The sequence below is a fragment of the Choristoneura fumiferana genome, chromosome 17, assembly GCF_025370935.1.
Source record: "Choristoneura fumiferana chromosome 17, NRCan_CFum_1, whole genome shotgun sequence".
In the NCBI taxonomy this organism is placed as follows: domain Eukaryota; kingdom Metazoa; phylum Arthropoda; class Insecta; order Lepidoptera; family Tortricidae; genus Choristoneura; species Choristoneura fumiferana.
In genome coordinates this window covers 11,841,185-11,861,939 of record NC_133488.1, presented here as the reverse complement: position 1 = coordinate 11,861,939, position 20,755 = coordinate 11,841,185, and the positions used below count along the sequence as shown (strand labels likewise).

Below are 20,755 nucleotides of genomic sequence, written 5' to 3'. Positions count from 1 at the left end.
ATAATTATGTATGTATTCGTAGATGTATTTCTGTTACGTTTAAATTTTCTGATCTACTTTTGATGCACCACCTGTTGTAAACTAGTCCTTCCTTCTTTCTGTAAAAAAGGTTGCCTGGAAGAGATCGCTCTTAAGCGATAAGGCCGCCTATTGCACTCTGTGTATCTGTTTTCTGTATCGCTTACTATGTGTGGTGTACAATAAAGAGTCTTTGTATTGTATTGTACCTCGCTATCTCTGGTTATTATAGCTCGACGTCTCAAACGTCAAACTACATACTCGTATTATTATGTCATCCATCCATCCCTTCTTCGATCCATGATTGTCGCTTTTCATTTAATCAAATTCTTGTCACCTTTACTTCGTTTAGCAATAAAAACATACGCTTAGTAAATTTGAACAACAAACCACAGCAAAAAAGTCAGTACCTGCTAAGTTATTACACAAACCTGACATTGAGCTGGTACACGTATAAAAACAAGTACACGAGTTTTTGTGTCATCAATTTTAGCAAGTAACTCGAGATTTAAATGATAAAAACCACACCTAAACTGCATACACTCTGTTTCACAACCAATCATATCGCACATAACTGTTAACTGACACGAAGCAATCTACAGTAAACAGGCGTGACGTTCTCCGTACAGATAATATTTAAAAAACCATGTCAAGGTCCAGGGCACAGTACCGACAGACATTAATTTGCATGTAACTGATAGTGATAATGTACGATCCACTGCCGCCTCGAAGGGTAATTATTCCGGCCCCTATTGTCACCGTTCCCTCATATTTTACATTAAATTAGAGGTTCTCATTGTTAATGAACACTTTGAACTTAGAATCGAAGCCTTCAATTGTAATACCGACGTTTTGCAGGCGCATGAGTATCGGTATGCACTGTGCTGTCAACCCGTAATGAATGATTGCGAAGAATGCCGGTAAAAAAATCACAACCTAGCTATTTTAGCTCTCCATTGCATACTTGTCCATCCATAAAAGGGAGCTAAATGAAAAGCGAGCTAAAATAGAAGCTGTAGGTAGCTGTTCTAAACCAGAATCTATCGCGATTCGTTAACTGTAATTGTTTTGTCATTGACTTGAGTTTATTTGCCCTAATTGGGGCCAATAGTTTTACAGATAAAGCGGAACTGTTTTTACTGACATTAGATACATTACCTGCAGGTAAATAAATTATGTGGGATTATCGATAATCATACTTCCCTATGCTTTAACTTGAGTGCATATTTGACGTTATTACTTTTTCAATACTTAATTAAATGTGAACTTTAGCAAATTAAAATGTAAGTAGGTATTACTGCGCGGCAACATTAATGCTTATTTATTTTGCAACAAGTATAGCTATTAAATAGTTATTCATTATCATTGGTAAAACCTCATAAAAAAAACTTCATATCTATTTTTTGTACGAGGCGTTATGTACATACAAAATAAAGAATGATATTTATGACGATGATTTCATACATATAGACGTCGCACAATGTACATGTATGTACATAAACACAGGTCACTGAAGATAAACTGATGATACGGCAAACGGCAGCCAGACAGAACGACGTCTGAGTTTCATTCCATAATTCATATTAACCAAATGTTTCCTTATGTACTCCTAAGTTTCTTCAGTCATTAAATGTTTCCTATCCAATGACCTCCAAAATGCATCGACGTTAACTTAAATACATCAACAGTTTCAATCTTCCAAAAAATACGTGAGAGATGTTCAGGATTTTTTTACCTTTTGCTATTCGAAGATACAGCCCTGTATTACATTATGTCAGAAAGAAGGACAGAGAGCAAAGTTTAGTAGTAAGTGGTAATAAGGGCACGTTGCCATCCTTTAGGTTCGGAACTAAAAACTTGATATCGCAACACACTTTAAATAAAGAATAGTGTATTACTGGACTTAATTATGATAATTACAAAATTAATTATGGGTTGATGGGTTTATTGCTTTCCTTTTTGTAGGGTTCCGTACCTCCAATAGATAAAAACAGAATATTTTATTGGTTCACTTCGAACTCCATCTACCTGGTTAATATTTATCTACGTCACTGCGGCGGAGCCCTAAAGAGGGGTTATGTGTTTCGCCATCATTGTATCCATTTATGTAAATATGTGCGATTCTGTATCCCCTGCTGTAGCAATAGCGAAAATTTAATACTGTACTGTACTATGCGGTACTGTCACTGTGAGTTCGCACTTATAATAATATGAATACCATACTACTGCACATGCTTTTACTGTAACTGTTTATGTTTTTTGCGTGCGGTTGATCACTAGCTACTGTCGTGTTGGGAAAATACGGCATTGTTAGAAACTTTTACAGCTAGTTCACATTCGTCGTCTGTCGACCCACCTTTACACCCTAGAAATGAATAACCGTTGACATTCCTCCCGTCTGAGAATTCTTTATAAGTAGCACTACAAGTTTTTTTCTAGAACGCTTATAAATAATGGAGCAAAATAACATCGAACTATTTCTGTTAACTATTTGTTTATCAGCATTCTTACATTGAAAAACATTAGCCTTGGCATCTGCTGTGGATTGCTTGGTTGGCCCACTTCGCCCACAGCAATAGCGGCACAAGAAATGTACCCAGTAACGAAGAATTAAAAAAAAAAACAATTTTCGTCGTTTCGTTTCGATTAAATGAATTACGAAATTCATTTAATCACCGTAACTAATACTTCATAATAAAATTGCATTACAGTTGGAACGTTCCATACGGCAATCCGCAAAGACAATATTTTATCTTTCATCACATTACCTAATACGGACTAATGCATGCGCCGCTTGTATTAACTACCATACTGCTCATACATTATACATTAACTTATCTATATAACTTTTGTCGCTGTATACCTACTGTTTCGTTTCGCCTTGGCTGCCTTCGGGAAATGCGTTGATTAATATTTGTCAAGCTAATTGCGCTATTGTAATTTTATTATTATTGACCGATTGTTCATTAATCGATCGATTCAACAATGACGTCGCGCAGATTCTCGTCTTAGTTGTGTTAGTAATGCATTGACTCTAGCCCGCCCAGTTTCTACTTAGGAAACGTGATAGACATTAATCCCTAATAGGGGACGCTTTTCAAACGGCTAAAACTACTAACAACACCTTCAACGTTCCGTCTGCAGTTTCTATTTCAAGTTTCACCAATTATTGTGAGAACATCGCTTTTTCCCGTGTGTAAGCAATTAAAAGACTTCCGCATTTACTTAATTGCTTAGATCTGATTAATTACAGATCAATAAATGTAAATTGAATGTCCATTATGTGTGTATGTTTATCGAAGGTTTTATTATTGTAACATAAAACTACATCGATAATAAAACAAGTTTTATTTAAAAACTCGACGAGTATGAAAAACCAACTCCTGACAGTCTAATCTAACTTCCATCCTAATTCTAGCTTAATATCATAAATAAGAAAGCAACTGTCGTGTATATTCATTACGTTATCGTTGATAAGCAGAGCTAATGAACATAACAGTTTTCTAAAAAAATAATACCGGACTCTTAGGTTAACTTTGTCGTCGTTAAAATAAAAGATTTGTACTGTGTTGTGCTCCTGTTGTAGTTTATCATAAAAATTGTATTTTTATATTCTGTAAAGGGCTCTCTACTGTTAGCTGGTGTTACGAAGCTATACATACGGGTTTGAAAATGAGAGGAAATTGTTTAAGAAGAGGTAGGTAATACCTACGTAGTGCCTCGCTTCCTTTTCTGCGTCTTGGTGGAGGCACTACAGAGCCCCAGGATTTAATGATAATGAGGTTTGAAGTGGGTTTGAAAGTAATTAAATAAAAGATCCTAAACGATGATACCAGAGAAGGCTCTTTTAATCGCCTGCGACCTTATCATTTTATGACAAAAACAAAAATGTGTATTTATTTTTTCACCCACAGAAGCAGCGGCCAGTTGCGCAACACCCTTAGCAGGGCGAGGGAATTATGCGAGCGCTGGCGCAGTGGTGGTCAAACACCTTGCCCGCCCGCCCCTCCGCCCGACGACGACGGTGGGGGGCGGCTCGCCCGCTGGTTCAGCGTTAGAAGAGGATCCACACACCAGTATGACATGCACTCGCATGAGAGCGATAAGATGCCGAAGTTACCCGAGGTTAGAACCCTGCGCAAGTATGAGGATGAGGAAGCCTAGGATAGTTTTAGGAACTACAAACAAACTATTACTATGCTCATCCGCGACTTTATGATATGTGATAGCTATGTATATGCAATAAATGTGTGCGAGTGAACAAAGCACACATCGTTTGTAATTCATTGATACTTCCGCAAAGTAACGCCTGATTCAATAAAAGTTTTAAGAAAAGGACTTCCCTCCTTGTCTACCCCGAAGAAAAAAAGTGAGAGATTATCTAAAGAACCCACTACAGAGACTATGTTATCTAAAGAACCCACTACAGAGACTATGTTCTCAAACATGCTTGCAGTTACAGTAACTCACATAATTGCCTAGAATCTTCAATGTCTTCAAACAAAATCGCTAATAAATTTGTCAAAGGAAGTAAAACAATTCGGAACGATGATTCAGTATTCAAAGAAATTCTAGAAACGTCGTGCGGTCAGGTGTTTATACCAAGTGAAACTCATTAAGTCTGATGACCACACCTAAACACCTAACCACGTTGGCAGTAGAAATCCAAGACAAACTTGACTTAGAGAACAAGAAGTCTCATTCAATTAATTGGTATGGTTGGTTAACTCAGATTATTCAACCCGTGGAACGCCTTTGATTTCAGATATGATCATTATTCATAAATAAATATAAACTTTGTTCATTTTAGTTTGTCCGCATTTGTGGTACGCTTAACGGGACTGCCAAACTGAGATAATTTCATCCGTTTGATATGATATTTAAGTGCCAGACCTGCCTACACGACTGCAAAAGAATTAGTCATTTTTACGTAGGTGGTAACGTGGATTTACAAACTACAACTTCCTAAATTTTAGAGGTTCCCTTGTATACCTAGCTATCGTATTTATATGATATTGCTAGGCATATTATGGGCCACTATGCTTACCTGAAGGAAAAAAAACCCCAACTGCATATTCAATTTATTATGAATGAATCTAGCTCACAATTATAATGGAAAATTTCCCAAGTGCATATTTAGTTTATTATGAACAAACCTAGCACACAATTATAAACGTAGTTATGAAATCCCATTCTTCAACTAAATGCCCCGCTGGAAGACCTTCATATTCTAGTCAAACACTATTAATGAACTAGGTCTTCCTCCAATTATTATAAATGCAAATAACACAATGTACTATTATACACGCTTCCACTGGTCATTGACACGGAGCGACAACAATTTCTGGAATTAAAGGACGTGTTTCATTGGCCACTGACCATAATATTAGCACATATGTAACAAATTAATACGAGGAAGGATATAGTACATGATTCACATTTATATTATAGAATGATTCACTCCAGGCATTGGGTATTCTTTCAACGAGCGCAGTAACGAGCCGGCCGCAGGACCGCCGCATGTCGATGTCTAGTTTGCTATGAACAAATAATCAGTAAAAACTCTGAGTTATAATCATGTGCGGGTGTACAGTGCCTCAAAGAAGATCCATGTATACGATTGTAATTTAATACCTCAGTTCGCTTTATGTGTCACACCGTGAATAACGTGCTATTCGTAAATGTCAAAAGTCAATTTTAAATCGTGTGTCCTTCTCGGCTTCTTGCCGATCTAATCATGTTTTGTGTTAAGCTCCTCAGTGATAAAGCCGAATATTGCATGGCTGAGTATGACGTGAGTGCAGTGAGGACCGTTCTGGAGGATGTTACTTTTGACGTTTACGTGCAAATGCGTTTTCCTATTGGCTTTGTGGCCAGCTTGGTTCACGTGACAAGATATTGTTGTCTGGTCGTGTGATTCCTTTGCAACAAGCCGACACGGGTCTTTGTTTAGTAAACACTGTGCACATAAATCGCAGTTGGAATCTCAGTAGCATGCTGCATAGCGCCGTAATTGATGCAATTATGCAGCTATTGTATGTGGCTGCGGTGACCTAAACTGCATGACTTAAGCACTGATATAACTTTACCATGACGCTTTTCATTAAGCAGCATGATTTGCCTCTTTGTTACTTGTGTATTCTGTAAAATGAACTCTATTTCAATATCTACTTGAGTAGTGTTGTGAAGTAATTGGCCGCTTTAGTTTTTATGCTGAGCCTTGTTCTAGTTGCTTCATTGTTTCTGTGTAGTAGCCATGGGAAAATACCAATAGATATTCTACGAAATGACAGAAAAATGTGTATGTTCTAAATGGCACGCCAATCACAATACCCCTGCCTTAAGCAGCATTTCCACCAATGATGTGCGAGGAGAGGGGTGTGTTTTTCACTAACCAATAGCAACGCTTCATTTACACATCTCTGGTTTCTATTGGTTAATGAAAAACATATTCCTCGCAACACATCCTCGCACATCTCTGGTGGAAACGCTGCTTTAGGGGGTCCTTAGTAAAAACGAGCTTAGTCTTAATATTCGTAAGTCCATGTGTAGTAGATTTTCATATTTATTGCGAATCTTTTCAGAGCTGAAACGCGCAAAATTTGCAATCATTATACTGTTTATGATCTGTGTACAAGAGATCGTGTCTATCTTTATTATCGTTAGCCGATGCAAGCCAAATCGTGCCCCATTGTTACGCATACGAAAGGAATGAAATTCCGCTTGAATTTAGCTTGCTTACTCGATCCTAGTATCACTAAACGCGTGAAACCGAGTACCTGGGAGACAGAGGTCTTTTTTGTTAAATGTTTTTTGGAGAAAATGCGTACTTTAAATAATCCATAAAAGTAAAACGTAACCTAAAAAAATATGTAAGTAAAAAACTAAGTCGCGTTTGGCCTAGATCTGTACTGTAGATCTCCAGTTTACAAGTCCAATACTATACTGGTGCTATAGCTTTGCTATAAACGCCAGATGGACGCTAAGTGCACGACCAAGTTTCAGGCTTTAGTGCGTATTATAGAAGGGCCAGACACATGCTAGGGTGAAGTCGTCCCTTCGAGCTCGATCGCTTCTTTGTTTCCGTTGTGCGGTCGGAGATGCCGCTCCCGAATTAGGCTTGTTCAGCCATCAGAGAAAGTGCCACTGATACAATGCTTAAATCATCTGGCCGTAGATGATGATGAGCTTTGGGTGTAGGTCAATTTGTGTGGATTATTTACTTTTAGGGACAGTTCCCTTAAGATTGTAAGTCAGATAACGAGCATTAAACCTTAACCTCCCGTGTTTCCGTTTCCAGTTGGAGGAGGATCTCTTCTCGTGCGGCGGCGAGGTGCGCGGAGGGCGGGTGCCGCCGCCGGCGCTCGGGCCGCCCCCGGACGCGCTGACGCCCGTCCAGCTGCGCCGGCGGCACGTTGTCGCCGCCATCATACACAGCGAGAACTCGTACGTTGCAACGCTGCAGCGGCTTGTTAATGTAAGTTATACAAAAAATACACTAATCAAACGAAGCGATTGGAGGTTCAGGTCGATTCACAAGAGCTGGCATGAGTGGATTTAATCAATGAATTAAAAGTATCTGTGTGTTACTATTTGACAAATATGAAAATGACATAAGTACATCAGTCATTTTCCTACAAAAATAACTTTTGTAAATCTGTTTAAAAAATGTACCTCGTTGAGTTTCTTGCCGGATTCTTCTCAACAGAGGTTTCTCCGAACCGGTGGTAGTTTTGTTTTTGACATTCGTAAGTGGTTGTTTTAGCCTAAATTGAAAAAAGATATTTTGACTTTGACTTTTGCACGACACTGCTCGAAAATGTGGCCATAGATAACTTAAATCCAGTACCCAAAACTGCCTATTTAACATACATTTAACAGCTGACTCATTTATGGCTCGTAAAACACGACAACAATGTGACACATTACGGTAACAGGTCGTTACAAAATATGTATTTCATAGTACGATACGACTTTTTAAAATATAATTTCAGAATTTCATTCCCGGCGTGCTGAAACGACCATTGGACCAATCAAAAATCATGTGAATAAATTGACCAATGAGAATGCGTTATTTATGACTTTTATGAGATGTTTTTAGGGTTCCGTAGCACAAAATGGCAAAAACGGAACCCTTATAGTTTCGCCATATCTGTCTGTCTGTCTCTGTCTGTCTGTCTGTCTGTCCGTACGTCCGCCCGTCCGCGGCTTTGCTCAGGGACTATCAATGCTAGAAAGCTGTAATTTTGTACGAATATATATGTAAACTATGCCGACAAAATGGTATAATAAAAAATTCAAAAATAAGTTTTTATAGTACCTCCCATAGACAAACAGTGGGGGTGTTTTTTTTTCTCAACCAACCCTATAGTGTGGGGTATCGTTAGATAGGTCTTTTAAAACCATTAGGGGGTTGCTAAAACGATTTATCGATTTCGAAATCGAGCGTCCCCCGCCTCTAAAATCTAAACCGGTGGGTGGAAAAATTTGAAAAAAAAACATGATGGTAGTAAGTATATCAAACTTACAAGGAATACTATAACGGTGAAGTTTTCTTGAGAATTATTAGTAGTTTAAGAGTAAATAGCAGCCTAAGTTATAAAATATACCTAAAGTTGGAATATTCCGTATAAAATACGAAATCCGTAGAAAAATATTACTTTTTTTTTTCGTATGGCTACGGAACCCTATTTCGGGCATGTCCGACACGCTCTTGGCCGGTTTTTTATTCTTAAACGCATAATATGCACAAAATGCTTTAAGTTTTTTAAGTATGAAAAAACGCCACAGCATCGCAGCGTCAGACAAGACGAGGTGACGTTTTTATTTTTTAAATATGTGGTTGGGTATTGGCCACTAAGAATGGACTCGTTTAAAAATAATAATTATGTCACAAAAGAAAAACTAAAATCGGCGGGAGGGGTGACACTATTTACCGGCCCGGATTATATTGACATGGAAACTCCGACCCGAGTATTCGTATACACGCCCATACAAATTCGTGTCAAACTGCCATGAGTTTCTATGGGCGTGTACAAGAAAAATCGGGTCGGTATTTCCATGTCGGTATTATCCGAGCCGGTAAAGAGTGTCACACGAGCGGGAGCAACGCAGTGTTTGAATTGCTATTGTTTGTTTTGTGATAAATGTTTTTTATTTCCTCGCAGTGGTCGTGAAAATAACAATGTTTAGTCTTGGCCAAAAGTGCAATAGATGAACTCGTATTATCAAACTAACTCGTTCATCTGTTGCTTACTTTTCAGCCTCTACAACAATGTACTATTGTTCAATCCATTCTTGCTAGCTCTTGGAGACCTATGTCCACCAAGTAGACTTTATCTTGATAAGGAACCACTGATTAGTTAGAACACGACTGGTATACCTCGTCTACTAATATGTTAGTGACCAGTGTTATTTCAATCAAATGCCTTGCTTCTCTGCAACTAAACAAACAAGATAGCTAAGTCTATGTTACACATAATTATATCTTCATTTAACATAACTGATTATATAACATAAATTTCTGTCAAAAATGACATATTTAATACAAACTTTTTTTGCTGACCGTACTTTTTGTAGACTGTACTTAAGTTGTTGTTATCCAAATTACATAAGTCAATCCACTGGAAGCCACTAAAAGTGGGTCAAAAGTAACTTGCATGATTTGACCCAGCAACAAACAGGACAAGTTAAATAATAGTAGATTGTTCAACAAGGGACTAAAACAAGCCATAATGACACGAGATCTTTAGCCACCCGAGCAGAGCGAGAGTGTCTATAGTTCGAGTGTCACTATGGTTGTTTAGTCTCGCGTTAAACACTCTACTTTTCACTTTGAATGCGAGGAAAAAAAACGACGTTCTATACAAAATTACAATACCCATTACTTTTACAACGTACCTACGCTCAATACGAGTAAACGAGTAATAGACATCTGTTCAAAATTCAAATAGTAAACAAATGGTTCTGCCGTTTTTTTCTTTTTTTTTTTTTTTGTTAAGTGACGCTTTAAATGCTTGCACATTTAGCCAACAGAATCAAACATGAGAACTATTTCGACTATGCATAATAAAATTAATTCATCCTTAATATAATTAAATATATCCATTTTCGTTATCATTAATCGTATTTCACCAAAATAAATCGTTTTTTTTTTCATATTTTACACAGTTGTCATTTTGTGGTTATTTCCACGCCCTAAAAAATGTCTATACACAATCAATGAACATGGCGACAATCCTTCATTTTCAAACGCCATGATTGGCTGTTTATGGGTTTCCAATGTAAATTTTAAAAAATTACTTCAATCCCTAGAGATTAATAAGGAGACAGAGACTTTGCAAAGAGTGAGACAGCGATTGTTTCAATGACAACAGAAAAAATACGTGTCCAATATTTTCTGGTAATGTAACTGACGGACTAAATAAGATATTTTTTTCATTTCTCATGCTCGTAAATTTCATTTTTATGCTGGATCTAGGCGACATAAAATGACTTTACTCTCTAGTGCATAAAGTAAAATATTCGTCTAAGACCAAGGTTATCAGGTGTAAGTTTTTGCATTTTTTTTTGATTAATTTTAATTTATATGAAACTAAAAACGAATGAAATAAATCAAAATAAATTAATAAAACTAAATATTTATAGTTATATTTGCAATGCATGAAAAATAAAAGGTACCTAGTAAGTGATCAATTTTTTCCTTTGTTGTTATTTCATCTCCTCGCAATCTAAGTGAAAAGCAGTGTAAAACTCGAGCATTAAACCTATTTTCCCCTCGACGTGTCTTTCCACCCTCGCCGTACCGGCTCGAGAGCTATATGAACGTATCGGGTAAAATGGTTCGTTTTATGCTCTTTTTGTACAATCTACTATTTTTACCCAGAAATCTACCCCATTCTAATTTGTGATAGTTCTTTAAGATTAACATGAACTTCGGTAATAATGAATACAATAAATGGATTAATTAAAGCCCTTTACTAGTGCTCTATAGGATACTTGCTTCTATCAACGAGAGCTAAAATGTTCAACTCCTCGAATATTCCAAATACGTTATCCCTTTGACTGGTCGGCTGATGTATGAAGAATTGGTATCTTCCTTGAGATGTGTGATGTAATTCACCGATGATTCAAGTTGTCCAACGGAAAAATACCACTGTTCATGTTACATGTTATTAATAAATGAAACCACAAAACTATATAAATATACTTATACGCGGATAATGCCAGAATCGTGCTTGAAGACCGGGATACAACGCTTATTTTATTATTTTACTTTAGCTTTTTAATATCGTTACTTATCATTCATTTTTTGCATAGCCTGCACGGCAATGCATCGTATTGTGGCAATTTACAATTTTGCAACAAGATCAGCAAGTATTTGTTTATTTAACACGGTGTTTGTTACTGATGTTAATAACAATTATTTCCTAATTGGCAAACAACTGTATTAGATTTCAGATGAAACTCGTCAAAGCTAATTACTAAAAGGCTTATTGGCAAACTGTAATACATGTAACACACACATGTGGTGTTTAAACAATTAAAATTGGCAATATTTATCTCCCGCAAATGATCTGTAATTAGGCGTACACGACCGTTTCAAATATTTGCTTTACGCAACAGCGTCTAGTTGCCCGCGCTAAGCACACTGTCAACATCGGCCACAAGCTAATACGCGCCACTGTTCGCAAACGGGTTTGTATCGCTATCTACACATCTCGGATCCCCGGTCCGCAACGTCTGAATAACACACGCTGACATTTCACATGACTCCGGAGAAATTCGTGATCGGGAAGGAAGTTTGTTTAGAATGATAGCGGAATAACCGGCAATTATTCGCTCTTATAAGTTTCTATTACGCAATCTGTCAGTCGAACGGACGCAAACTGTTCGCCACTTCTAGTTTCGCCCGGTACGGAGGTGTGACATGACAGGACGGTTAATTAAATCGTAAGCTGACAGTTGCAAAACTATGACTTGCAGTTACTCGGGTGTTTGGGTAACGAGATTAGTCGCTTGCGGTCTTTCTTTCTTCAACCTATAAAAGTTGATTGAAAACGGCTACTGAATTTCTCTTTGAATTACGCAATATGCCAGTTCTTCTTAAAAGACTGTTACGATACTTATGGGGTGAAAGAGAAATATTTAAGCTTATTACATTATCTTTAAACATTTCATCTTTTTATTTTATTATGAGACTAATTGCTCGTTTATTCCGTTGGGCAGGTGCTCTTAAAGTATTAACGGCATAATGTCGTTTAGCCTTATGACCATTGTTCTCGAGTTGGGTTTTCGTGTCAACACAATTTTCCTCGACTATAGTTTCAAACAAGTTTTTAACGATCTCTACATTATCCTTTCTCCGTTTCTTAACTGATCCATCTCATGAATTTTCATGCTCCTCGAAAGCAGCAACCGTAGCTCATTGAAGTTGTCAAAAATCTCAACATATGCAAATTTGAAAACCTGTCTGGCCCACTTTTGTATTGTTTCGCCCACAATTCACATGTTATATAGATTTGCATATTAGGAAGTGGGGCAAGTTTGAATAGGCAGTATTTGCAAACTGCGCGAGGTCACTGCTTTATTAAACTGCGCCGCCGCCATTTTAATGTGACATTAGCTATTGCAATTGTGAACACTTTTATTGTTTGCAAACCATAAATACAAACACTACCCACGGAGACTCGCTCGTATTCATCGCAAGTTCAGATGCCATTGTAGCACGGTATTCATACTTCGCCACTGCATATTTAAATCTAATCCACTTTCTTTCGATTCGTTATTCAATAACATTATAATGGTGATTGACCATCACGTAACAAGTGTTATGTTTATCCGTATGTGTAACTCATCCATTTTAAACACTTTAAAATTAGATCGTTTTTGTGCAAAATTATTCGTATTTTTCCTTAACCTCTTTCTCTACTTTGATTATGACATCCATTGCCCGTTTGATGACTTTTATTACTTCAAATTTGTATCTTTATCCTTGGCGTTTTAGCAATAAAGCTTTATTTGCATTATTTATGTTAGAGCCTAAACGGTTAATCGTTTTATTTTATATCGTCACTTGATAGTTTGCATAAGGTTACGTGGACGTTGCAAGGTCAGGGAGTTAATAGTTTGTTTATGTTTTATTCAAATCAGTCTCATAATAGTGTAAAACCTAGCGTTATTAAAAGCGCTCTGACCGGTAATGTAACGTTTGTTTTACGTTTATGTATTTTAGTACCGTACAAAGAATGTGTAATTACAGAGAAACGTGACCCCTTCTTTGCCTGTTATGACTACTTCTGCGCCTAGCTTGTTACTTTTCTCTGCAGCTAAATGTATATCATTCTACAAACTTAAAAAAATACGGGTTTTAGTTGCGTTATAAAAAAACAGATAACTTTACTGTATCTACTAAACAACCAACATATTCCGTGCCCACTCACGCATCGAAAAGCAGCAAGATCAAGATTACATTATTGATTATGAAAAAGTTGTCGGTTTCCAGCTGCTATCAACGGATATACTAGCAAATGCAATATAATTTGTTTAGCGTATTAGCTGAATACGAAATAGCATTCTCAAAGATTTATAGTTTGTTAGTGGGATCAGTCTGCAGTTCCAAACATGTTATGTACTTGAATGTCTATGTACGTGAAATTGCACTGTATGCTGCCGTTTGAAGATCTATTTTTAATCCTATACGAACTCAAGGTATCGTTGAAGTGTTAGCACTCGACAGCCTTATAACAAGCAGTGATGTATTTCTAGAAATGACGTTCCATGACGGATTTTAGAAGTTGTTAATTCACCTCGCGTCACGCGACAAAGTACAAGGTGATGTCAAACCTATACGTTATGTTTGCGCATTGTGATTTATTTTGCCAAGTCTGGCTTGTTGTCTTACTGGTTAGGCGTGTTTCATGATTAATTTTTCGAGACGGATGACGTAACGCTTTTTAATAGAAAATAGCGATAAAATAAATTAAACATTAGAACCTGCTAAGCTGAGAAAACCGAAGCGAACCTTAGTCGATCAAATGCAACTTATGTTCGTGTTTAAAAAAAGGTAGTAGGTATTTTGTGGATGATATTGTATTAAACACGGAGTTTCTCTGCAGACTTCTCTGTCAGTGTGATGGTTTCCATTCCATAAGTGAAGACGGGCAAGATACACTGGTTGAAGATTTTAAGATGCTGGTGAATCTTCCTTGGGTTAAATAATAAGAAAATACTCTTAACCACAAAAAAAAATACCTCTCGTCACCAGGACTACAAGAAGCCGCTAGAGGAAAGCAGTCCCGCGATCCTCAACGCCTCCAAGATACAGACACTATTTCACCGGCTACCGGACATTCTCCAGTGTCACCTCCACTTCCGCACCGCGGTGGCTGACTGCGCGCGTACGTGGGACCGCGATGAAAAAATTGGTAAGTCTTTAACATCATGTAGCAGTCGTACCGCGCCCGATTCCATTGGTATCGTAAAAGACGACTAGAGATTGTCAACACGAACTCCGGACTCCAGCACTGCAAAGCCGTAATAAAGGTTCGCTACTAATCCTTAATTAACGACCACGACCACTGTCAAAGAGTGTAGCTACGTAGACGAATAGAGAAGTCACTTTTGGCACGATAGAATCATCAGAGCTTTCACGAGCTAAGTACACGAGTTGTATGGCTCTAGCCTTTGGTTGAGGTAGAGCAAGAGTGAGTCGTGGGCTTTTTTTTTTCATAATAAAGAAACAAATTGGTCCCTGATCAGAAAAAAGATCGGGAACCACTGGGTTATACATATATATTGACGTAGGTAACAAGACATTGCTAAAACATTTAAATATAGATTAGTGCCTGACCATTTAACAAGGTAACACTTCAATGCACGACCTTGGATTACCGTCACTTATTGAGTCAAGTGTCAGAAAGATTGCGAACATTTAACAAGAAATATTAATACGAGATTAAAGGAACCGGTGTGTGACCGCGGCCACCCGTTTTATAATCGGGTTTGGCACCTGTCTGTAAATTAATTGTGCTGTACTATAATCTTATAATGAGTTATTGCTGTTGAAAGTGAAAAAAAAATGCTTCAAAATTTCAACGGATGGCTGTGATAATATGGAATTTTATGCCGCACAGCAGGGTATGTTTGAACGAGAGGGATTGGAGGGTTTGGTGGGTGTGGGAATAGCCTTTGCGTAGTATGTGGAACAGCATTTGATTAGGGAGAATGGGGGTATGTTAGCTATTCGTGACTCACGAACAAACAAATTACGATTTTTATAGAGTAATAATAAGTGTAACAGGCTGGTCTAGAAATGATTGAAATGGTATCAAGCCTCTAATGCAGTACCGTCCTTTCCATAACGGCACATGGAGCTCACGAGACCCCAAAATTCCAATAATAATAGATTCGTTTAAACTAAAATGCCTTCTTACATTCTGACTGGACCCGTTTGTGATACTACCTAAGAAAAAACCCGGAAAAATAAGAAACATGTAAACAAGCTGTCACGAAATGAGCTCACCTGAGCATAATGCCGGCCATTCCATAGACCCCGGTAGTAAACGTATGTTTACGGTGCTGATGTTCTCCGGTGCTCTCAATGTTAGTACAATCTCGATCGAAGCGCATTTTTATGCGCTTTAACTGCGCGTGATTTGCACCTTACAAATATGCCGCGGGCCCTAAGGTGACTCTCCTAATCGGCTACGATTGTTTCAGGCGAGGTCTTCTTAAACGCGTTCTCAAAAGCCGTCGTGCTAGACGTCTACTCCGACTTCATTAACAACTTTTCGGTGGCTATGGAGCTTGCCAAGATGGAGTCTAAACGGAAATCGGCGCTCGCTGACTTCTTCAAGGTGAAACAGATCAGCGCTCACGACCGGCTGTCGTTCTTCGGGCTAATGGTGAAACCGGTGCAACGGTTTCCCCAGTTCATCATGTTTCTACAGGTAGATACCTCCCTTCAATACTGAGGTTATTTATAATGAAAAACGTCTTAATTCTGTAACAGCTAAACAGCTAATTACGCGACTGCGAAGAAGGAGGGTTATGTGTTTGACGCGTATGTATGTATGTATGTATCTCTATTCCTATGTCCTCTTTTAACTACTTAACGGCTGAACCGATTTTGATAAATAATACGTCATTGGATTCGTCTGTATGACGCGAGTGACACTGGGTCATGAAATTCTTGAAAAATCAAAATGGCGGATTTTTGGCGCCAAATTGTAGGTTTTTAAAAAATGATTTTTATTCAAACCTATCCAGTGGGGTATCAAATGAAAGCTAATAATTAGCCCATTCTAAATATATACGAGTTATAATAGTATTAATCTACTATTTTCACAGAACCTAACTTAAAGTTCAACAGACTTGACTTGCTTCCTTCTTTTTAGTATTTTTTACGGCAGTCGGGTTTTTTGATTTTTTTTTACTAATGCCCCAGAGGCTAATTTAGGTTTGATTCACGTGGGTATCTTTTGTACGCGTAGACGTAGAGTTCTTCAGCTGAAGTTCGAGTAACGTCCGTTATTTGTGCGCAAAGCAAGTCCGATTGATTGCTGTGATGTGCATCCTGTGCTTAACTGATTGATAACTGACGTCCGTCTTCGAAAGGCTCCTCTGAGAAACTGATGAGGGAGGTCTCAATTAGGACCGTGCTCTACCTAAAGCGCTTCGGCATAAGCGAACTTGGGCATTAGAAATAAATATACGCTGTGACAAGGACATTGTTTTGCATGAAAATCGAATTATTACGTAGAAGCAAGGGTTGTCACCAGCATAATAAAATTGTATTTTCATATTTTTGTTTTAATAAGAAATCAATTGGGTATCGCTTATATGATGCGATATTTGTCAAGAAACTCCTTTGTCACATTCCACTCTGTATACGGGTTTTGCAAAGGCAAGAAATTAGTGAAGCTAAGTCTCTGGGAAACCGCATTTTTCTCTAATCGGAAACATTGACAAAGCTCAATCGCCCAGATACTACTAATTATAAAGACATAATGGCCTTTTAAAGTATTGATTTTATAGTTCTCGATTTGCAATAAAATGTAACGATCATTTAACTTCTCAATAAGAGATTACAAACTGTCATTAAAACACCTTCGACCGACATTTAAGCAATAATACACGCTGAAATGTTTCGTTTGGCAACATTCTTATCTCAGATATCTGTCGAGTTTGTGAGAAACAATCGAGCCGTAACAGGATGCATCGTTTATGTTGACATGCAAAATAAAGCAATGCTGGTGAAAAATCAGGCTCGTTGGAGGTTAAAGAATATGGCAAGTTAGCAACTTTAAAGCGTTTAATTGAAAAAAAAACATATATTAGCAATGTAGTTCACCTCATCGATTAAAAACAATGTTCCCACTAAAAATACATTCGGTAATTTTGCCAATTATTATAAATTAACTACTCCGTTGTTCATCTGCACTCGGTTCACGCGGAAACTACAGCTCAAGCCCTCTCATTCTGAGATGATTCCTGTGGCCTATAGTAGGACGTATATAGACCGAAAACTTTTTAAACCTCCAAAATATGGTTAAGACTTGAAGGTTAACTGTTACCTTTAGACTTTTTAACAAATGCTTCCCTTTCAAATTATACCATTTTAAGACATTTGGCGCCTTTAAGCGCCTTTATTCTGGGATTTGTTGGTACTTCGGTGCAGTATATTTCGAGCACTATAGTAATTAGCGTCTTGCCTAGGACCTGTTGAAACACACACCCCCCGGGCACGCCGACCGCGTGTCTTTGCAGCGGGCACTGACGAGGCTGGAAGCTCTCGCCGACGCTTTGAATGAGAGGAAACGGGAGGCGGAGCGGACGCAGGTATGTTACAGATGTATGCGGGAACTTGTGAACTCTGAACACGTTCGGTATTATATGCTCAGTGGCACAATATTTGGCCCACTCTACATACAAAATTACCTATTACTTCATTCATTTGATGTTTACATTTTTTGCCGCTCGGTGTATTATAGATAGACAGGTAAACGCGATTCCCCCGTGATTCGTATAGCAATGGTAAGCTGTGCCTGGCTGACCCAACTAACTATTTATTTGATTCCATGCAACCAAAAATCTAATTTTATATGTAGTTAAATGAAAACTAATCCCTTTTTTTCAGTTTTCAGTTGCTTGTTAGAATTGTGTAAAGGCGTCAATTACCCTTCTTTGTTATTTATTTCCCCAGGCGTTTCGCGCCGCGTTACGAAGGTTGACGCGCGGAGGCGTCGCGGGCGCGGGCGGTGCGGGGGGAGCGGCGCGGTTCGGCGCCGCGCGGCTTCTGGCCTCGCGCGCCGACAAGCGGCATCTGCTGCGGCAAGACGACCTCACGCAGCTGGTAAGTTTCAATACAATACAATACAATGACTCTTTATTGTACACCAGAAATAGTAAGCGATACAAAAAATGGGTATACAGAAAGAAAACTACAAGGTAAACAATAGGCGGCCTTATCGCTTAAGAGCGATCAATCTGAAGTTCCAGAGAACACCTTGTTCTGGCGTACAGTAAAGGGCAAAGATATCGACACGGCCAAAGTTGCAAAAATATGTATACACGGCCTTAATGTTAAGTGCATAAAGTCGTGTATATATGTTTTTGCAACTTTGGCCGTGTTGATATCTTTGCCCTTGGTTGTACATAAACGAACTTGAATTAGGTACTTATTCGCTAAGAGAGGGACCCACTGGTGCGTTGCGTTGCGTCGCAAAAGATCAACGCATTGTATGTCACACCTACGTCTAATTTGCCCCTCTAGCAGTGGAACACTGTCCGTCGTCGCACCGGAGCTGCGACAGCGCAGCGACATCACCCTTCCCCCCGCTTCGTCTTCGTCCGTCGATCCGTCGACGACACAACGCTTTGATGTGGCATATCATAACGGACGCAAAGCACGAGCAGGAACGGTTGGCTCGACGCGCGTTACAAAATCCTAACAAAATAGTGTATTTGTTGTTTCCTCTAAGTCATCATCATCATCAGCCGGAATACTTCCACTGCTGAACAAAGGTCTCCCCCTTAGAACGCTACAATGAACTACAACTCGCCAGTTGCATCCACCAGTTTTCCGCAACTCTCACGATGTCGTCAGTCCACCTGGTGGGAGGCCTGCCAACGCTTCGTCGCCCGGTTCGTGGTCGCCACTCGAGGACTTTTCTCCCCCAACTGTTATCTGTCCTTCGAGCGATGTGGCCCGCCCATTGCCACTTCAACTTGCATATTTTTCCAGCTATGTCGGTGACTTTAGTTCTTCGACGAATTTCCGTATTCCGGATTCTATCGCGCAAAGAAAGTCCAAGCATAGCTCTCTTTATAGCTCGTTGCGTGACTCTGAGCCTCTCTAAAAGGCCAACAGTCAAGGACCACGTCTCAGCGCCATAAGTCATCACTGGCAACACATACTGGTCGAAGACTATAGTCTTCAGGCACTGCGAAATATTGGACGAGAAGATATTTTTAGTTTCCTCTCAGTAATCCATATTTAACCTAAAATGTCCACATGTTATTCCCATAGGAGTTCAACCAATCCGGCGCACTTTCAAAATGCAAGCCGCGCCGTCTGCTCCTACTCAACGATCTAGTTGTGTGCGTGAGCGTGGGCGCGGGCGGCGACGCGGAGCGGCTCGGCCTCAAGTGGGCGCATCCCGTGCAAGACGTGGAAGTACTCGACACCGGCACCTCTCCTACGCTCAGTCGAGTGCTGGCACAAGGTATCGATAACATTGACACACTACCAGGTAGTCTCATCTCATCAACACCGGGGATATTGATATCAAAGCTTTAATTTGCGGAGGTCCACATCAATGTAATAGTCTTTTGAGGGTTGCGTACCCGTACCCCTAAATGATATAAGGGAACTCTTACAGGAGCGCTGGCGTGTCTGTCTGACCGCCTGTCATATCAAATTTGCATCGAAAGTAGTAAACCGATTGACTTGATAATTGATACATATAAATTAAATTTAAACTAAATATCATATTCATGTAAAATATTATCTGACATACTTATCAAATAAAAGAGCTTTCTTTTGAGAATTATACAAGTTGTTTTGAAGTTATTTAAGAAAATGGGCGAAAATTTATCATTCCTCCTACTTCATTATCTCCGGAACTACTGCGCCTAAATTATTGAAAAAAAAAATTACAGCCAATAATTCTATACCTATTGGTTACAGGACAACCCATAAAAATTCCATGGTATTTAACGTAACTTAGGAAAGTCTCAAGCGATGGTGAACAGATTACCCCCAAGCCACGCCGCCGCCGCTCCATTTGATCCTCTTCTAGTCTCAGGCGGTCGCTGTGTGCGTTGGCGTTAGGAATTCGTTTTTTTTTACTTTTCACAATACCCAAAAACTGCCAATTCCAGGCATGAACCGCAGCGGTAGTCTTCGCTCAAACTCTAGCAGCACTCTCTCCTCCACGGGCGACTCCCTCTGCAGCGAGATGTCAGCTCTGATGCACGACTACGAAGCTGTGTCTCGCATGGCTGACCTCGCTGCTTCCCTCAAGACGCCCTACCACGAACTAGCGCCGGAGATGTTTAAGACTCTACTGCAGAATATACAGCAGAGTATACAAGTAAGAGGATGCACCTGTTTACTCATCAAGAGAAGAAATGCACTGTGTTCTGAAATATTTCAGTAGAGGTTTGGGTAAGTTTGACTTGATTCCAAATGTAGTCACGCCTTTGACGCGGTACAATCAATGTATGGAAACAT

General features: G+C 39.0%; 1 protein-coding gene across 6 annotated transcripts in view; it reads left to right on the top strand.

Moving 5' to 3' along the window:
• LOC141436695 (rho guanine nucleotide exchange factor 10-like protein) overlaps positions 1–20,755 on the top strand; it is a 47,464-nt gene that overhangs the window by 20,605 nt on the left and 6,104 nt on the right. For 4 of the 6 annotated variants that reach the window (XM_074099710.1, XM_074099709.1, XM_074099708.1 and 1 more), the window contains 8 exons: positions 3,933–4,143; positions 7,319–7,495; positions 14,285–14,444; positions 15,739–15,968; positions 17,737–17,859; positions 18,224–18,373; positions 19,550–19,745; positions 20,404–20,615. In XM_074099710.1, coding sequence (XP_073955811.1) covers positions 3,933–4,143; positions 7,319–7,495; positions 14,285–14,444; positions 15,739–15,968; positions 17,737–17,859; positions 18,224–18,373; positions 19,550–19,745; positions 20,404–20,615 — 1,459 coding nt within the window. Of the gene's footprint in view, positions 1–3,932; positions 4,144–5,524; positions 5,641–5,666; positions 5,813–7,318; positions 7,496–14,284; positions 14,445–15,738; positions 15,969–17,736; positions 17,860–18,223; positions 18,374–19,549; positions 19,746–20,403; positions 20,616–20,755 lie in introns of those variants that run through there. The other 2 variants (XM_074099712.1, XM_074099711.1) reach the window with 2 other exon arrangements.